This window comes from Ostrea edulis, chromosome 1 (assembly GCF_947568905.1).
Source record: "Ostrea edulis chromosome 1, xbOstEdul1.1, whole genome shotgun sequence".
NCBI classification, from domain to species: domain Eukaryota; kingdom Metazoa; phylum Mollusca; class Bivalvia; order Ostreida; family Ostreidae; genus Ostrea; species Ostrea edulis.
In genome coordinates this window covers 68,233,622-68,252,444 of record NC_079164.1, presented here as the reverse complement: position 1 = coordinate 68,252,444, position 18,823 = coordinate 68,233,622, and the positions used below count along the sequence as shown (strand labels likewise).

Below are 18,823 nucleotides of genomic sequence, written 5' to 3'. Positions count from 1 at the left end.
AAGGACAGGGCTAAAACCTTTAGATGTACATCTCTATCTTAGAGTACTACATTGTAGAAGATGATAAGGCTTTTGACTGATTATAAATGTACCAAGAGTTTTACAATGGCTTTACTATCATTCAAAGGATTTGTGATGAATGCATTTTGATGATTAAATAATATTTAATGAATATATATGTGTGTGGTTAGATCAAAGAAAAAAGTCCTTCCTGTAAACTGCACATGGTAGTAGACGTTCATATCTCAGGTTGATTGATTGTATTTTGTTTAACGTACCACTCGAGAATTTTCCCTCATATGGAGACGTCACCATTCATATTATAAAACTTATACGGTACCAATTTTGATGCACCAGATGCGCATTTCGACAAATAATGTCTCTTCAGTGATGCTCAACCGAAATGTTTGAAATCCGAAATAACTATGAAGCTTTAGAGCTAAATATAGCCAAAAACAGCGTGCCAAAAAAGGTGGAGCCAAATTCGTCCAAGGATAAGAGCTATGCATGAGGAAGATAATCCTTAATTTTGAAATGAATTTCTAAATTTTATAACAGCAATTAAATATACATCCGTATTTTCAAGCTAGTAACGAAGTACTTAGCTACTGGGCTGTAGAGACCCTCGGGGACTAACATATCTCAGAATTTACGACAAAGATATCAATTTTGTTTATACTGATAGAAGCCTGACATGGTTGAAGCAAAACTTGCGATGTATAAATTAAAAGTAGCTAAAGTACATGTATGAGATATAGAGAACGTTTTATTATAAAAGGTCATTAATTTATCATTATTCATTCCGCCATTTCATCAGTAATTTATAGAAGTTTTATATTAAGTGTTAAAGGTTATTTTGAAAGGCTCACAAATTCGTACAAAAATTTCGAAATCAGTTTTTTCAAACGTCAGATGTTATAAATTATAGCTCCATTCTGATTTCAATATAAATTGCACATAAAGTTTGTTACTTTAATTCAGTATCAGCTTCATGCATCCCTAAAAACTATATAGTGGTGCAAAGTTCTAGGAAACCAATGATATGTCCCAGCAGACCTTTCCGTATGTTAAATTATTTTTCTTTTCATTAAAAAAAAGATCATTTCGAGAACAGATTGTATATCCATTAAGTCCGCTACTTAAGTGTTCAATGGTACACACAATGTATAAACTGAATCTATATTTAAAATTCTAATGTGTTGTGAATGGTAAAATAGCAAGGCATTTTTATTGCAAGAACACAAAAATCTCATATCATATCGAATAAAAGCTTATATCTATAAAATAACGACATTTTTATGGTCCATGAAAAAAAAAGTTGGTAGAAACGATGAAGCTGTTGGATTTTGCCTGGCGGGGGGAAATGTCCTGATGAAGGAACCAGGTGTTGTGGTCGCAGGTCTGTAAGTAGGGGCATCTGTGTACAGATGATTGTTGTAATGGACAGGGAAAAAGAAATCATATACACACGCTGGTGTACTTTTGCTTTAAAGATTGATTGGAGTGATTGTTTACCCAATAAACAGGTTCCAGATGTTTTCTGTCGTTTAAATACATATACAAATTTTCGACACAAGTTGCAAAAAAGTGGATTTTTTCACAAATGGCTGATCATTTTGTTCGTAGCAAATCACAATATATATGTATATTTTACATATTTTGTTTACAGGTGATTAATTGATCGTAATGATAGGTAACCTGTGATTTCTCCTTATCGTGAATGCGTCGGTCAGAAGTTCGATTCACAAATAAAAAGTTCACGTGATCCATTTAGATACTGGATTAACTTGCACGACATGCGATAAAGATTTGACACCAGGCCGCGGGTTCTATGGTGTCGATGGAGACAGTAGTTGAATGGTATCGATACAGAATGGCTTCATTCCCGGTAATGTGATAAGAAAATGGGCAGGAAAATGGACGGTGTGGTATTTTGCGATGAATATATACAGTGAATATATACATGTATTATATTTTCATATCAATTACGTATTATTACTCAAAAGTAACATTACTTACGCGAAGTTTGGAGGTGTTTTTTTTTATTTTGCAATTTAAAAATTAGAATCGGATATTATATATTGCATATGATTAGATGATTCATAATGCTAGTTAGATATAATAGGATGTTACCGCTTTAACCTAGTCTCAATCTAAACAACGGATAAAGAACCCTATGCACTGAAACAAATGACCCACAGTTTCAACTTCATTGTCTATCCTAATTACGGAACCTTGTAGAAGCCCTGGCATTGTTTCCCATGAAATCACACGTGCTCCTTGTATACGTTTTATTGAATATGTAAATTCTAACTGATGAGAGGTACATGTAGTGTATGTGATATTTAATGAGGAAAGCAGAAGACACGTCAATCACTTGAATTTGTAATGTATGATGAATACTTATTAACTTGGTTAAGAATGCAAAACCTCACACAAAGAATTAAAGATGACTACTTCATCATTCTTTTTATTCACATACAAAAAATGGCATGAAATGTATTTGATGTTCACTCATTTTATCCTTATATAAGTTAGCACATTTTTTAGCATTCTTCTGTCATTGAGGAAAACGAGATTTTTTAAATGATGCTTTGTAGACACACAGTGCTGAAAGGTCAAACAATAAAACAAAACCGACACACATCGATGTTCCGAAATAATGAGTACATGATAAATAATGGTAACACAGTGTTTCTTTTGATGATGAGAAATCACGGCTCTTTCCTTTACACTTAGTGATGTTGACCTGGAAATGAGTTAATGGTTATGACATATAAACCATCGGGTCGTAGTCTGGTTTCATTTATGTTGCATCTTATAACAAAAAGAGAATTCGAGCATAATTGTGTTGATATTATATTCATCAATAGAATATTTTCTTTAACAGAAATGAAATTGGTATGCTTACCATTGCAATGTTTCCCATAATACCCCTTTCATAGATGCTTCTTTTGTAACTTATTTCAACCACCAGTTTTTGAAAAATCCGAACATTATCTTAAACTAAAAACTCATTTCAAAATAGTATTGACGTTATATACAGTCGTGCATATACAAATAATGCATGGAGTTGCCTGGAAGTGACACAAAATTTAATTGATTTAGGCTTGTATGCTTTGATATTGGATAGTATAGGTGAATACTTCACCGACTGCCAGCAGAAGCTATTAGCATAGTCTTCGTTCAAGGCATACTTATTGCATTATAGTCTACTGATATTATAAATGTGTTCTGCAGTGTTTGGGGATGAATATTTTTTTGGGGGGGAATAACTGATACATGTATCAGACTGACATTGAAACAATATTCCCAATTACTGGAATATGAAAAGCGAGGACAACGAACAGCGACCCATCCCACAATATACCTCATGGGGAGTTATTTGAATTGGCACATGGTTAGAATAAAAAATGGAAAACATAAAGAAATGTCAAAAATTCTAAGTGTATGACACACATATGGTAATTTAGAAGTTTCGGCGCAAGACTTACGACAGATACATGTGCATATGTACGACATGACGTAATAGTGTCGCCGAGCGAAGCAGAATACGAAATTAAAATGCCTTAGTTCAATTCAACTTCACAACGGAATAGATATACATTGTATTTTGTTGATTTCCCACAATGGCTACCGTATGTCAGACCTCAATTATTAACATATAAAACGACAAACTGATTCTATAATCAAACGCTGATGTGACGGGATAATTAAGGCAGTCAGTTAATGCCTGATCGTATGTGCGCTTTCTCCTTCAGGTATCAGATAATTGTTCCCAGCTAATAGCATTAAGAGCCACCAAAAGTAGTTTCAAGAACATGTTCATTGCATAAATCGTAAGAGCCCAAAACTGCATGATAATCCTACAACCTCATTTCATGCAAAGTGCTGTAATAATTGCGCATTTTACGTCCTTGTGCATTATGATGTGGGGAATATATCACATAATTGCCAAACTTAAAGGTTATGTTTTGTGATCTAGATACTTTCCATACTTCACAAAATACAATTATCCTTATACTTAATGCCAAAGTATCATTTTCAAGCTTAATTGAAATGAATTTTATTAAAGTAAACAAATACTAGTGGCTAGTTTATCTGATTTTTCTTTGATATTTACAGCTCCACGAATAATGGATTATACATCTACACAAATCAAGAGCGAAACAGACCCAGAAACATCCCAAATCCTCAAGGTAAGATGCGATACTGATTTCCTGCTCGCGTGAATTGTCGCATTTGTCCGTCAAAGACGAGAGAAAAAGGGTATGTTTGTAGCTTTTTCCTCTGAAAATCCTAGATAATGACGGAAAAATGCAGAGTATTCAAATTTTCTCGTATGCATGGATTTGCAATAATCAACGGGGATTTTATACCTCGTAAAACAGCATAAAGTCTTATCATCTTTACCTCAATAACAATTTCTTATCGTAATATTCGAATATCATAATGCCCAACCCCCTCCAAAAACAACTCTCTTTATCTTCGTACTCAACTCTTGGAAATTCCTGTCTTATGTAATAGGAATATTGATTTTTAAGATACATGAGATATTTCTAAGCATGATGTAATTTAAAGGATAGAAATAGCTTCAGATATGTTTATTTCAGAACTTTTCAAACAAATTTTGTTTCTATTTATAATATTTCATGACCGGTAAAAGTTGAGCGAGTACTGATGAAATGAGCGTATATTGTTGACAGAAAAGACTACCTTTAACACCAGTTGCTAGTATCTTTTCGTTGTGAAAGAAAACTTTGTCGAAGCTGTGTATCCACGCTATCAAAGTTGTTCATGCTATAGAACAAAGAAGGACGGACGGACGGGGAAACTAACGGCCTGTCTTCTTTTTAATTCCAAATAGTTTTTTAAAGTCATTTCCTCCTTCCTCATTGTCCATAAAACGTTTCTGCAATTTTGTGCTATAATATTGTGTTTGCAATAGTCTCTAGGACGATATGCTGTTTATCTAGACCAAGTGCTTTTTATTTTGTAAATTATATTGTTTCTAGACTTCCTGCTGATTGCTTAAATCAACTCTATTAAATAGGGTGTGATTCTATTTCACCAATGTCCGTGAAAGGTTTTAATGTATTCAGTTTTCTTTGACGGTCACATTTACACACTTAATTTGACTGCGGATTACCCCGTTTACCTGATTGAGAATATCATACAGCCATATAGGCTTACGGCGGATGTGACCAGTCGACAAAGGATGCTTATTCATCCTAGGCACCTGGTCCCACCTCTGGTGTGTCCAGGGGTTTGTCCAACTCGTTTTTTTTGTTGTTGTTTTTTTGGTTTTTTTTTTTTTGTACAAGTTGTGAGATTGATCAATATTCGTTATCTTCATCATTTCATTCATAAAAATCTTTTAAAAACTTTTGAAAAGTTATATTTGATAATGGCAACTGAGCTTTACACTAAATTCATCCTTGGTCAAAGTTTCTCGGCGAGTTCCTGGAACGTGTTGATATTACATCATCAGTGTCAATCAAATGTCAACAGAGTCAAATCGCACATCATTCTGCCAACAAAAATCTGAAATGTGTAATATCGTGCGTGTTTTACTATTTGTTCAACGAATGACAGTCTCTTCATATAAAAATTGACACTTTTTTCATTAACAAGGACGTCGCCTTTCTAAAACGTCCTCACACTTTATGCTATGATAAAGAGCAATTGATAGATGATGATACTGATGCGAAGAGCAATACTTCCCGGGCTCTGCCAGTAAATTAGACATAGTAGAGCACGAATTTGGTCTTCTTGATAATTGCAATTGTGTAACAATACACTTACTCATGGACGGCCAATGAGTCAGGAATGTGAACTAAATCACTGTGCTTGATAAACCGCGAAATTATTAACAGTGACTTCAACAAAACATTACATTTGAAAATTAAATGTTTACCTTGCAGTGGTTGTATTCCAAGTTTGCATCCAGAACAGGTATAAGCTCAACAAGAAATATAGAAAATGGATGAACTCCATCCAGACAGACAATTCAGAGGTGGTCACCCGAGGGTTGGTCAAACAAGGAAAGGTAACCAGCAACGGATACCAGATTATACATTGAATTACAATGGTTATTACAAAACGTTATTAGAACACAGCAACACATAACATCATACAGACTTGTTAGTAAAACTTTGGTGTTGCTATTGTATTTCTGATATATGCAACTACCAACTTGAGTACAAAATTCGTGGATCTCAAATTACATATGGAACTTATGATGAATGTACAGATTTCCTGCTACATGCATGCGGATAGCTACAGCTGAACCACCGCGGCTTTCATTGCAAAATTGCATGCAAGAATTGTAGAAATACTTCTTTTTCATCACGAATATAGATATATTTACGACAATTTCCCTATTTAGTTGGCAGCAGAAGCGGAAAATAAAGACAACGAGGCAGAGCAGACGAGGCAGCACGGAAAGCGCGTGCGTTATGGAGAAGTTGTTCAGGTATTGAGTTTCAAACACAAAAGACACACCAGTATTCTTGCTACATATTGAATACAACAGAAATAGCAAGGGATGAACATCCGTTGTTACAAATAAACCCACAAAATATTATACTTTTGGTTATTGATTTGTTCGTGACATGTTTCATCTTTACAGTCATTCTACAACATGTGTTATTGTTCATGCTTCTTTTCATCCAAATGAAAATGAATTTGCTGTCATTTTCCTTTCAGCTGAAGCATGTGTTTACCGGAAAGTTTGTTCACATGAGCACGACACAAACGAGTCAGAAAGATAAAAACAACATGAAGGTCAGTCAGTTCGGCGGCAGAGTACGGCTGCATATATTTTACTTACTTCCTCTTTCTTGAGATAAAACATGCCCATGGAATCATTGTATATAATGAATGCTCACGTCAAAGTTAACGAGTTTTAACTTGATTGTTAGCAAAAATCAAGCTGCACTAATGTTTGTCAAACAAATACCAATGTCGATCGTCAAGACAAAAAAACCAATACTGTAGTGCACCCATTCCTAGTTAAGTTCACGTCAACAGTTCCTCGCAGAAGAGGCCATTATTTACCTATTCTAGAGACCAGGTTCTACTTACGATTAATTGATTGACTTATTTAAGGAATAGATATCTAGCTTGTTTGTATTATGCGGGTATAAGATGATTGAAGCAGTGAGTACTTTTACGTAATCGATGAGGGTTTTGCAGAATTTTACTCTTGTTTCCATCTCTTGATATCACTTGATAATTGAAATAGAATAGAAATTTATCTTTATTTCGTAATTCATCTTGTTTTTCTCATAAGAATAGTTTTTGTGTTGGCTCCAAATGTAGAATAGAAAAGCATCTGTTTTCCACATAGCTGAAAGGTCCATTGCATGGCACAGTTTTGAATGAGAATTATAAACAATGAAACATAAAAAAATGTTTGATTCTGACAGAACTTTGGTAAATGTAAATATTTATTGATTTCTTTACGCTGATTGGGTTGATATAGAAGCTTGTTAAGCATGGATGAAGATGTTTACAGTATGCCGTGTACAAGTTGCCATTTTGTACAAGTTACGACATGTACATATTTTGGTACGTTAAACCGTGTACAATACAAAAATACAATTTATAACATGTCCGAATCATGCGTGGACTGTCGTAATTTGTATATAACATGGTAATAAATGCTTTCAGCCTATACAGAATCAATGTCAAAGCAATATTTAATCAATTGATGGAAATACTTGGAAAACTTTACTCAGAATACGTAAATAAATAATATCTTTAGATAAAGGTAAATTTTTGGGGAAAATATGGTGTACTAATTTTCAAACTGAAAATGAAAATCAATTAGACGTATATATCCTCATCAAAAATTAGTTTACACCAGAACGTTCATGTATTCATGAATCGTATAAAAATAGGTTGCATGGTATGCACGTATTATTTACTTATTATACAAATACATATGTATATCTATTTATATTATTCTGGAGTAACATAATTTCATATCATAAAAACAGTGATTCACGCCGCAATTCAATTTACATTTATTTATCAAAGATCAAATTTGATGCTAATTTAGTGACCAAAATGTGGGTTTTTTTCTTCTGCAATAAAACAACCACAACTACCTTTCTATTCATTATTTAGAAAGTATGGACCACAATCCTTGTAGTGAGGGAGCCGAAACATTAATGTTTCTCTAACAATCAATCATGCGAACTCGGGGACCAAATGTTCACAAAATTATCACCTAGTCCTTTGAAAATTTTCTATGTACATTTTCAATTGTTTTCTCTCTGATAAATCTTTGAAGCTCAATTGTGTTAATTTCCCCATATGGAAATTGGCAACTTGCCATGTCGCCAGTGGGTGGGGAATATGGAAATAAACATGGGGTGTCTATTTCAGTTTCTATTAGCGGTATTCTTGATAAGTCGATTTTATATTTTCATTTTATTTCGTCCCGTGGGGATCCGGTTAGAATAGGTCCTCAGTACCCCTTGCTTGTCGTAGAAAGCGACTAAATGGGGCGGTCCTTCGGATGAGACCGCAAAAACCGAGGTACCGTGTCACAGCAGGTGTGGCATGATAAGGATCCCTCCCTGCTCAAAGGTCATAAGCGCCGAGCATAGACCTATATTTTGCAGCCCTTCACCGGCAGTGGTGACGTCTCCATATGAGTGAAATATTCTCGAGAGGGACGTTAAACAATATTCAATCAATCATTTTATTTCAAATGTAAATATAAAGAATGACTGACTACATGTAGTGTGTTGGGTATATGAGGTGATTAACTATTTTGGAATACGTGATCATTTGCATAACAACCTCTATGCAAATGATCACGTTTTCCTTCATAGGTAATCAACTCGCACACCCAACAAACTAGACAGCGATTCCTTGAATACACAACTTTAGTTAGTTGAACCACGGCTTACTAAGCTCTACTGGTTAGCTGTAAGGCTGCATGACCATTGCAATTAGTAACATAATGATATATGCTGGAGGTCGTGATTGTTTAGTGGGGCTGTGTTGGCCCTTTTTTTATTCAGATACTCTGCGAAATACCGTCGTTATCTTCACCTTTCATCTATTAGATTAACAAACAGCACAGCACGAAAATTCGAAGCATATTAACTTTGGACTCACTGAAATTTCATAAAACGGGAGTAAATGGGGTTGGTTGATTGAAAGTGATGACGAGTCTATGTTGAACACATGATGTCCTATATTTATATGCTGTGTAAGCGAATACCCAGAGGTAATAAAAATTCTTCGTCGTCAACTTCCCATATTTGTGTAGCAATAATCCATTATCACCTGCATATGTTGTTTATTTCTCTCAAGGGTTTCAGCAGTCTCGTTTAAAGTCAGCATTTCGCAAATTCTATTTTAATGATATTTTTTGTAAATAAAAGCTGTCACTGGGTCGAATGCTGTCTGACGTGTCTTATACCAATTGTTAGGCTATTCTTTACATACTGATTTTTTTATGTTCCCAAGTTGAAGAACACGACAGGGAGACTTTACTTTCTTTTTTGCTTGAGGCAAGCAAAGCAAACCACCAATAGAATAGAAAAGTTGCCATTTAAACAATAAAAAGCGTTATTTGTTGTTTCATCCGGTGATGAAGGTACATGTAGCTAGCATTGCAGAAAAAAATCATAACCCAGGTTAGTGGGTTATGCAAATGTTTTTCTGCAATGATTGCTACCTTCATCACCAGATAAAACAACAAAGAAAGACATTTTCTTGTGGGGGGTTTTCCCTCATATTTTTATATATTGTTTTAGAATATAGAATAGATTTAAGTATTAATATATCATATCGTTGATCCATTCGTGATGTTAAACGGATCAGCCAATGCACCCCTTAACATTGACGACGGTCCATATTTGGTAATGATCACACGGACTGGTGGTACTAAAGAACCGGATCGAACTAGTTTGCAACAAACATGTATTCATTGTCTATAATGAAAGCAAGGTCAATTTCAAAAGAAATTTAAGAGAAAAGATTCAGTGAATGTAAATATTATGTAAATGATGCAATAAAATATAATACAGTTGTACATGTATATATTTTAAAATACGGAAAAAGTATATGTAGGGGGTCTGGAAAATATTAAACATTGGATATCTCAATTTGGCATCATATTATGCGAGCTGATCCTCTATTCCAACAAAATACACAATATTGAAAGTAATAAAACATTTAAAATGTTACAAAATAGCTGCCTGCCTAAAAAAGGTGGGTAAAAGATAAAGGGGGGGGGGGGGAATTGAAAAGAAAAACCCTAGCATTCTAACTTGTCACAATCTATATAGATATCAACAAGTTCAAGTTGATATCGATATCTGTTTTATGGTGTTGTGGTCACGCCTCGTTTTTCTTCGTGTCGTCGCTCTTAAGACAAGGATATGTAGGGACTAAGGGGGAAAAGCGATAAGAAAGGAGCAAACGCTCGAAGGCAAAGGAGCGAAAATATATGTTCATCGACCCTTCACCCTCGCACTTTTGCTCATTCACCTTCAAAATTTCGTAATCGGAAATTGTTGGGAAGCAAGCGTGAAACCAGTAAAACTGAAATCTGATGACACCAACAGGGATGGTAGATTTATATGTGTATAGTGAAGTAGCCCTAACATGAGCTTGATGCAGTAATGGAAATAGATTTTGACTACGGATAACCCCGTTTACCTGATCAAGATATGGGGCTCACGGCGGGTGTGACCGGTCGACAGGGGATGCTTACTCCTCCTAGGCACCTGATCCCACTTGATTCCACCTCTGGTGTGTCCAGGGGTCCGTGTTTGCCCAACTATCTATTTTGTATTCCTTATGGGATTTATGAGATTGATCACTTTTCGTTATCTTCACTTTTCATTTAAGCGTTTCTTTAATCTCAATTTCTCGATACATTCTATTCACTTGTGAATGATTAACATACCACGTACACATGTACACTTTATTCCAAATTTGCATATGAATAGTAATATCTTATTTCCTCATTAGTGCAGCTCAGATGAAAGAACTTGATAAATAAGTCACTTATCATGGGTATATATAAATTTCCCCAAACGAGGAAGAGAAGTAGCAAAAGAGCAAATCTAGTTTCGCTCTATTTAATTTTGCTTTTGCACTTTCGCCCCTTTGTTCTCGTAGTTTCGCTCTTTGGTATCTTCGCCCTTAAAAGCGAGTGAAAAAGCGGTCCGATCAGAACACTCTGTATAGTGTATTCCTATTGTCAAGCTGTTGTGGAAGGAAAAACTTTTATGAGGGTTATATAGTTTGGGATGAATAGTTATATTCCGTTCCGCATTTTGCCACCTAACAGGGGAATGAGTGCCTCTTTGTAACCCTGCATGCTCACAAATAAACCAAATGCACGTTAATAGCATATAGAGTTAACTTTATGTTCCGACTTGTTTCATCAAAATACTGAAATATACTGAAAATACTGAAATATCAATGTAATACATGTAAGAACATAAGAATACTTCTGATACTATCGTCGATGCCGTGGTTGTCCATCTAGTATCCTGTATCCAGGAAATTCATGGCGACAGTTTAGTGTGCGAGCGAATTCCCGGGATTCTATCTTAATAGAGACTGATTTTGTGAGGTTCCGTACATATCTTTGCTTGTTTACAGGTGTCTCTTCACGAATACAATGCCAAGAACGCCCAGTTTAGAATCCTTCCGCGATACAAGGTTAAATCGGAGGGGGAAATAGTAAGTGCAATCCAATAAAGAAATCGTTAAACGTCTCAGATAATAATGTACAAGGTGTAATTTCTTGGTTGTTTTTATGATTCATTCCACAACATGAATTTAAAATATACAACTATTTTGTATAGCTTTTCTGGAGATATACATTTAAGTAAACAGAAATAAATCTTTAAAGACCGGTTGCTTTTAATAGTTGAACCTACATCGACTTAAAACATTTGGAGGTCACACCGAGAAATTGCACAAAGCATGGTTGTACAATGTTCAAGAAAATCTTTTGAAAACACCTCTTACGACAGGTTGGCTTTTCTCACATGTAGTAAAATAAAGCACACATTCAATATAATTCCATCTGCAATATATGTGATTGCTATTTCTTTCTTCTTGTTGGAACTTTTGTCATGACATGTAATTTCTAAAACTTGCATACTACATTGTTATGTTATTGATCGTCAGCTCGTCGTTCTTTACTTTCTCTTTGCCCTATGACAATTTTGAGCAGAATGATGCCTATATTGTTGTTCTCTTCTTTCTCTTTTGCCTTTTGACAGATACGAAGTAAACGCGTCATCTAATAGAAATAAAAATTAATATATTTTTATCATGCAGACATAATTTCCTATAATGCATGAGAAACTCGTTTAATAATCTGTCTATACCACCGATTGCCTTTCTATACTTGCAAGCACAGAAATGCAAATCTTTCAACCCTTTTGTTGCATAAATTTTAGGTTCAGTTATTTGACCAGATTGTCTTTGAGAGTGTAAAGTCACATGGTCATTACTTTCATGCCAGCGAGTCCTTCCAAATTGACCACTTTTCATACGGGTAAGGTATAATTTCTGAAATGTAGTCCATTGGTAGACCATGCATAAATTGTATTATGTTGTTCTTTTTTATAAGGCCATTTTCTTACTAATGTCTAAGACAGGATTTGCTAATGTATAAAAATGCTTATTTTCACTGACCACATGCCAATTATTAATATCTCAGGTCTGAGCTCAATCTAGGAGTAGAAAGGTCGAGTTTTACATTGATTGGAAGTTACAGAGAACTCCAAGAACAAGAAAGATTTGTCAGAGTGAGTGTGTTCAAACTCTCAGACATCTGTATATAGAAAAAACATGTCCATGAATTTTTCATGAGCGATATGACTATGATCTAAGATTATTAACTTCTATATGTTTGAAAATTTGTGACAAAAAGTAACGTAAGATTGTCTTGAATAGGGTGGATCGGCCATACGACTATTTCACAAAGAGCTCGAGGCCTACCTTGTTGCGGAAGGGTTGTTTGAAGATTGCGTCACAGAAGATGGTACATTAGTGGAAATTAATCTGATTGTGCATCCTTCTGTAAAGATATAGACAGTTAAATCCGTACTTTTTCATTTATTTTGCAGTGCATTTCCGTATCCGGGTAATTGACCAACACAAGCCTCGCTCTCTGTCTCCGTCGACTTCCGGAATCACATACTGGCAGATTGAAGCTGAACACAGTATATTAGACGGTATGTCAACATATACATGCAGTAAGAAATGTTGTATAAGATAAAATTAAATGTAAATATTGAAATGATGTACATTAAATATATATTTATTAATGGAATATACATATGTAGGAATGATTTTAAAAAATATTAACCATATATAGTAATAAATATTAAAATGATATGTGTTATACATGTATCAACAAATTCTGTAAACAAACAAATACATACAATAAGCACAAAACAGCCGGCATATCGGATGTTTTGTCACTTTAAATATACGTTATTTCGCATTGTGTTTTGTGAGAAGCATATGCTTTTCTAATCATAAGATGAATATAGATATTTAGCAGTGTGTCGTGGAAAATGTTTTAATACAAATTTAGTAAAATTGAAGAATTAATTGATCAACAAATATTCTCTAAACTTAGCATGCTGGACAATTTATCAAAATGAATATCATCTTCTGCATTAAGCGAGCATAAAGAACAATTCCTTTATTTCTGAAGCAGGACTTGTATTCGGAAAATCCACATTTTTTAACCAATGGAATTCTTTTATCGTATTTTTTTTTTTCATTTTGTACTAAGTTTTTGTTTTATGAAAGCAGGTTAAAGGTTTGATAAGTTCAACGTCCGTCTTTTATGAGGACCCACACCATTCATTGTGTTTATCTGTGAAAAATAGCTTTCTTAATGTTCTGTACCACTAATAGAAGTAATTCTTCACAGGAGGTTACATAATGATTTAGGAAAAAAGAACGTTATAAAAATTAGTTCTAACACGGAACAGAGATGGAATTCAGTCAAAGCTGAAATCTGAACACCTGAGAGATTCTCTTATAGTTTATAAGAATAATAAATAGAAAAATCAGATTTACGACTCCTTTAATACATGGCAGGTGATGTCTTCGGAATTCCATACCGTAAACGTCAATGGTTGAAATACAAATGGATTCCAATGTAAAGATAGATATATGTAAAAATATAAAAAATAAAAAATAAAAAAAATCATATTTACGAATTGGCTTTTAGTGTTCAGAAGTTTCAATAAGTCTCCCATATTATCGTTGTCTTATTTTTTACCATCTGATATGCGTAATAATGTGCACCCTATCGCAGTTATAATGTATTTTCACACACAGTTGTATTTGAAAAGTGTTCACTTAATTACAGTCATACCATTAGATTGTTATCACGCAAAAAACTAGAGAGGTCATATTTGAGAGCTGTTAACACTTTAGAAAATTATTAATATTCATTTCCCTTCCATGCCTGTTCCTCATTATAATAATTACGGTTATTTGTTTAATGACCTTTCATCTTTAGTCACATGATGACTATCATCATTGCTATCAAAGACGCTTGGCATCGTGTATGAAGATAAAGTGGTAGTTGTATGTTAAGCGATGTAATTTCCTCTGACTATCAAATATTTGATGAGTAATTAAGTTCGCTTTAATAACTGCGATGAACCGTTTGCATTTATTTGGTACGTTTAAACGCAGATGAAGTTGTTTAGCAATATCGATAAAGTATGCAACATAATTTTCAAGCAAAAACAGAAATATAAATGCACTGTTTCATTTGACTTATTTGTTCGTGTTATAATTACAATTTTTTTAATAGAACACCTTGATGGATGATTTCAAATTTTTATTTTGGGCATAGTGTATACGATTATTTGATTAAATTTCATTTATTGTAACGAATTATGTTTTGCTTTATCAAGAGAACAGATTAATTTCAAATGTCACTTATCAAGACAACGCTTGACGAGAACGGTACAGTACTGATATCCTAAAGATCTTCTATCCATCGACAATGTTTTCTGTTTCTAATTATATAAATATTCTATATAGCGAATCAAACCACCAACCTTGATCTAAAATCTTAAAGTATTTTGGTTTAATTTTTTGCATACCAGAATTCGTATCTATCTGAATTCCTGTCAAGCTTTACTTGCCAGGCCGGGGTTTTCGTAATTAGAGGAATGAGGTTTGATCTTTTATGATCCATCGAATTTTAATAATATGTTATCAATTGCAACCTGATGATATCTCTTCTTAGACAGCAGGGATAATCCATGTGTTATCTTATTGATGATCCAAATTACAGTGTTTTGCAAAGCAAACTTTAATACCAAGAACTGACTCCAGTCAGATTTATCGAGATACATTGCTTATCTAGATGATTGAATTAAGTACCCTCCTTAGGAGCGAAATCAAAACTTCTTTTTAAAACGACATTCGCATTTTGCAATCCATTTCTCGGAGATTGAGATACACATTTATTTGTTTTCCACCTGGTTGTCAATCGGTCTGTAATAAATCGGTTCTAAATCAATAGCAGAGTCTCACGTTTCGCAGACAAACAGCGCAATAAGCTATTTATGTGTGTGGAAAATATACAAAAGAAACATGTTTAGTACTGATAATTTTAGTAATACTATGTACTTCAATGTTCTCCACTTTTCATAGGAGACATTTTAAGATGGGAACAACAAGTGCGATTACGTCACTTCCTGACAAGACAATATCTATGTATAGACTCCAAGATGGACGTCTCCCTGGTGACTGACCCTTCTGACCCAAGAACTGTCTTCAGACTCCATTCTGTACTCAAGGCACGAATCCAACCTTTACTCTGATCATGATATCTACTTCGTGTAATTTCAAATCGTGAAGGAAATATACTGTAGGTCAATTGGTTCTACTGAGCAACATTAGGAATTATAAGGGCATGTATCACTGCTTTGATTTGAGATTGCTCTAATAAGTGGACATGGATATGCTAAATTAATTAATATGGGTCAATTAAAAGTACATAAATACTCAGTTATCTATATCAATATGACAGGATGTTCAAAATATAATCATTTACAGGAGAGAGATGAAATATCCTACGAGAGTTATGCGAGAATAGAGCATATGCTGACCGGCTGTTGGCTTCATGCACTGAAAGGTACACAAAAAATCTAGACTCTGCATGAATAAAAATCTGTTTTAAGATGGATAAAAGGTTTAAATGACCATAGAAATAAAACTTTACTTGAATAGATGAAGATTATGAGAGAAGGGTTCATGATGGCGGCGATAAAGAAAAATCCATGCAAGGTTTACGATGGGACAGCGCAGGGGTTAGGAAGGTCTGTAGTGTGCTAATTAAAGCATAAAAAGATCCCAAAGATATGTATATAAGTTATGGAATGGCAATAGATACCTTTCTTCGTTTGAAGGTATCCGCCAGCAGCGAGAGCATGTATGATGATGCGTACACATTGCAGCGTGTTGTACCGGAAGACATCCACAATTTCAACTATGTGGCAGGAATGGTTCCATTCTTGTTCAATCTCATACAGGATGTATGTATTCTTTCTGAGAAAAAAAAATCATTCACTGACATTTTCGTTTTCAAGAAAATAAAATTGATTCTATTCATTATTTTCCAGCTTCAAATGGAACCACAATTGAATGCCAAAAAGACTCATGGAATCATAACTGTAAGTCTAACATCTATTGCGATGTCGACTTGGTGAAATACAGTAATCTAATTAGACATGCTTGTGGTTAAAGTACATGAAAATTGTTGAATTTATCTTAAAACATGCAGGCACTGAAAGAAATTAAGATGTTCATGCTACCTGTGGGTCAACCAGATAAAAACAGACAAAAGCTCATGAGGAATTTACGGGTACGAATGCATTTAATATGTTGTTCATCTCCCCTCTTGTCACTTTCTATATTCTCCTTTGATATGATGGATTTTTGGATTCCCTCTTCAGGTGATAGACCTTCTGGTGAACCTGCTGCAGTGTCCTCTTGGAGAGGGGGATGAAGAATCCCATGTCATCAGGATATTCAAAGAAGCCTACGATGTTCTCCATGCTTACATGATTGGGAAGAGCAGAAAGAATGCTCTGTACATGGCCAAATATATTGATTTCTTCCAAACACAGTTCACACAAAAAGTACTTAAATACTGTTAGCAATCAATGAGTAGAACGAATATCAAGGAAACAGACACTTTAATTATTTTTGCATTATTATCAAATTTGTTTCACATCATTACATCTGCTTTGATTCTTTCACGTGTGTAGGGTGGGATAGGTCTGAATGTTGCCCAGATGATAGTGGAGCTCATCAGAGACAAACGAAAAATAGTGGACCGCATCACCAAAAATAACATCGATACATTTCTTCAACTCCTGCGGACAAACCAAGTACATAACTTCTTTACAGACACTTCATCATTAAACAAATGAAAAACATGCAGGTGGTTTGAAGAAGAAACAATAATGCAACCCTTCTGTTTTTTAGAACTACAGATTCCTTGATCTGTTACAAGTCTTGTGTGTTTGTGATGGAGTAGCCATTCCAAACAACCAAACGTACATCGTGGAACAATGGCTGCGAGAATCCAAAGTGAGATATATATTTATTTTGTACAAAGTTTGAATAAACATAATGCAATAATGATACAACTGATATGTCTTGACATGTTTATTAAACAAGCACATATTATATAGAGCGCATGTTCTGTGAATTTTTCCAGGACTCCGTGTACTTGACCGACAGAGGACAAAATATAAACAAACGCCCAAACATTGTGTACGTCTCTACCGATCAGGGCAAGACCTGGGTCCCACTACACGTGTTTGTCGACGTGAGTCCCTGTATCCTCTTCAGATCTCTGTAAACAGTTTGTAATAAACCTTTGTGCACCAGATGATTGATAGTTTAAAGGGGGAAATGTAATATAGAGGGCTATAAACGTAAATCTATATACACTTAATTTAATTGTAACCTTTATTTCTGAGTCGGTAAATATTTGTGGTTTTATCCAACTGTTAAGTAGCACATTAATATGTTATATGTGAAGATAATGTTTGTTAAAGATATTTTATGCCAACCGAAAAAAAAGTATTACTGGCATATTTGCCAGCTAACTTATGATATGAGAGTTGTGCTACAGTAATTAGGTGTATCTCCTTTATTTATTTTTCTCTCTTTTATTTTTCAGTTTGAAAGCTCCGAGTTTGATGAGGAGAAATACAATTTCCTCATTCATCAGCTAGATCTTTTCAAAGCTTTATGCTTCGTAAGTTGTTTTTGTCTAAGATATAAAGAAATGCAAAATCTCACTAAATGTTGGATCTTTTAAATGAGAATAAATTACAATATTTACCTTATGTTCGTCTTTATTTGTAAACAAGGGCCGCAATGACTTTGCTGTTCACGTGATCACTAGAGAGTTCGGCTATCTGACGTGGGAGGATGCCTATCTGTGTCTTACTGCGGACCTACTTCCGGATCACATTCGCGCCAAATATTGTGAACTTATTATAGGTATGTTCATCATTAGAAATCTTCTAAACAGTAAAGAGAAGATTGGAAACACACAACTTTCCACAGAATTCAGATCTAATTGTATTCGGTATAATTTTAAAACAGTCGTGAATCACATGTCAAGCGGATTCTCGACCAAGAAACTTATAATTCTAAACTCAGAATCAGAGAAAATCATCCTTAACTTTTAACCCTCATGACACGAGTAAAACGAGAAGTCGTTTTCATATTTTGACAAAAGTTCTTTTCACTGTTACTTGTATAGATA

The 18,823-nt window shown here is 34.5% G+C and overlaps 1 protein-coding gene across 2 annotated transcripts in view; it reads left to right on the top strand.

The window, feature by feature from the left end:
- Positions 1–18,823, top strand: part of LOC125645484 (inositol 1,4,5-trisphosphate receptor type 2-like) — a 57,223-nt gene that overhangs the window by 21,388 nt on the left and 17,012 nt on the right. For both annotated transcript variants that reach the window (XM_048871035.2, XM_056157902.1), the window contains exons 3-23: positions 4,126–4,199; positions 5,925–6,049; positions 6,389–6,475; positions 6,709–6,786; positions 11,641–11,721; positions 12,450–12,547; positions 12,713–12,800; positions 12,949–13,036; positions 13,122–13,229; positions 15,688–15,833; positions 16,093–16,171; positions 16,267–16,355; positions 16,446–16,571; positions 16,659–16,709; positions 16,820–16,900; positions 16,992–17,177; positions 17,307–17,429; positions 17,527–17,631; positions 17,762–17,872; positions 18,230–18,307; positions 18,423–18,555. In XM_048871035.2, coding sequence (XP_048726992.2) covers positions 4,126–4,199; positions 5,925–6,049; positions 6,389–6,475; positions 6,709–6,786; positions 11,641–11,721; positions 12,450–12,547; positions 12,713–12,800; positions 12,949–13,036; positions 13,122–13,229; positions 15,688–15,833; positions 16,093–16,171; positions 16,267–16,355; positions 16,446–16,571; positions 16,659–16,709; positions 16,820–16,900; positions 16,992–17,177; positions 17,307–17,429; positions 17,527–17,631; positions 17,762–17,872; positions 18,230–18,307; positions 18,423–18,555 — 2,135 coding nt within the window. The remainder of the gene's footprint in view (positions 1–4,125; positions 4,200–5,924; positions 6,050–6,388; positions 6,476–6,708; positions 6,787–11,640; positions 11,722–12,449; positions 12,548–12,712; positions 12,801–12,948; positions 13,037–13,121; positions 13,230–15,687; positions 15,834–16,092; positions 16,172–16,266; positions 16,356–16,445; positions 16,572–16,658; positions 16,710–16,819; positions 16,901–16,991; positions 17,178–17,306; positions 17,430–17,526; positions 17,632–17,761; positions 17,873–18,229; positions 18,308–18,422; positions 18,556–18,823) is intronic.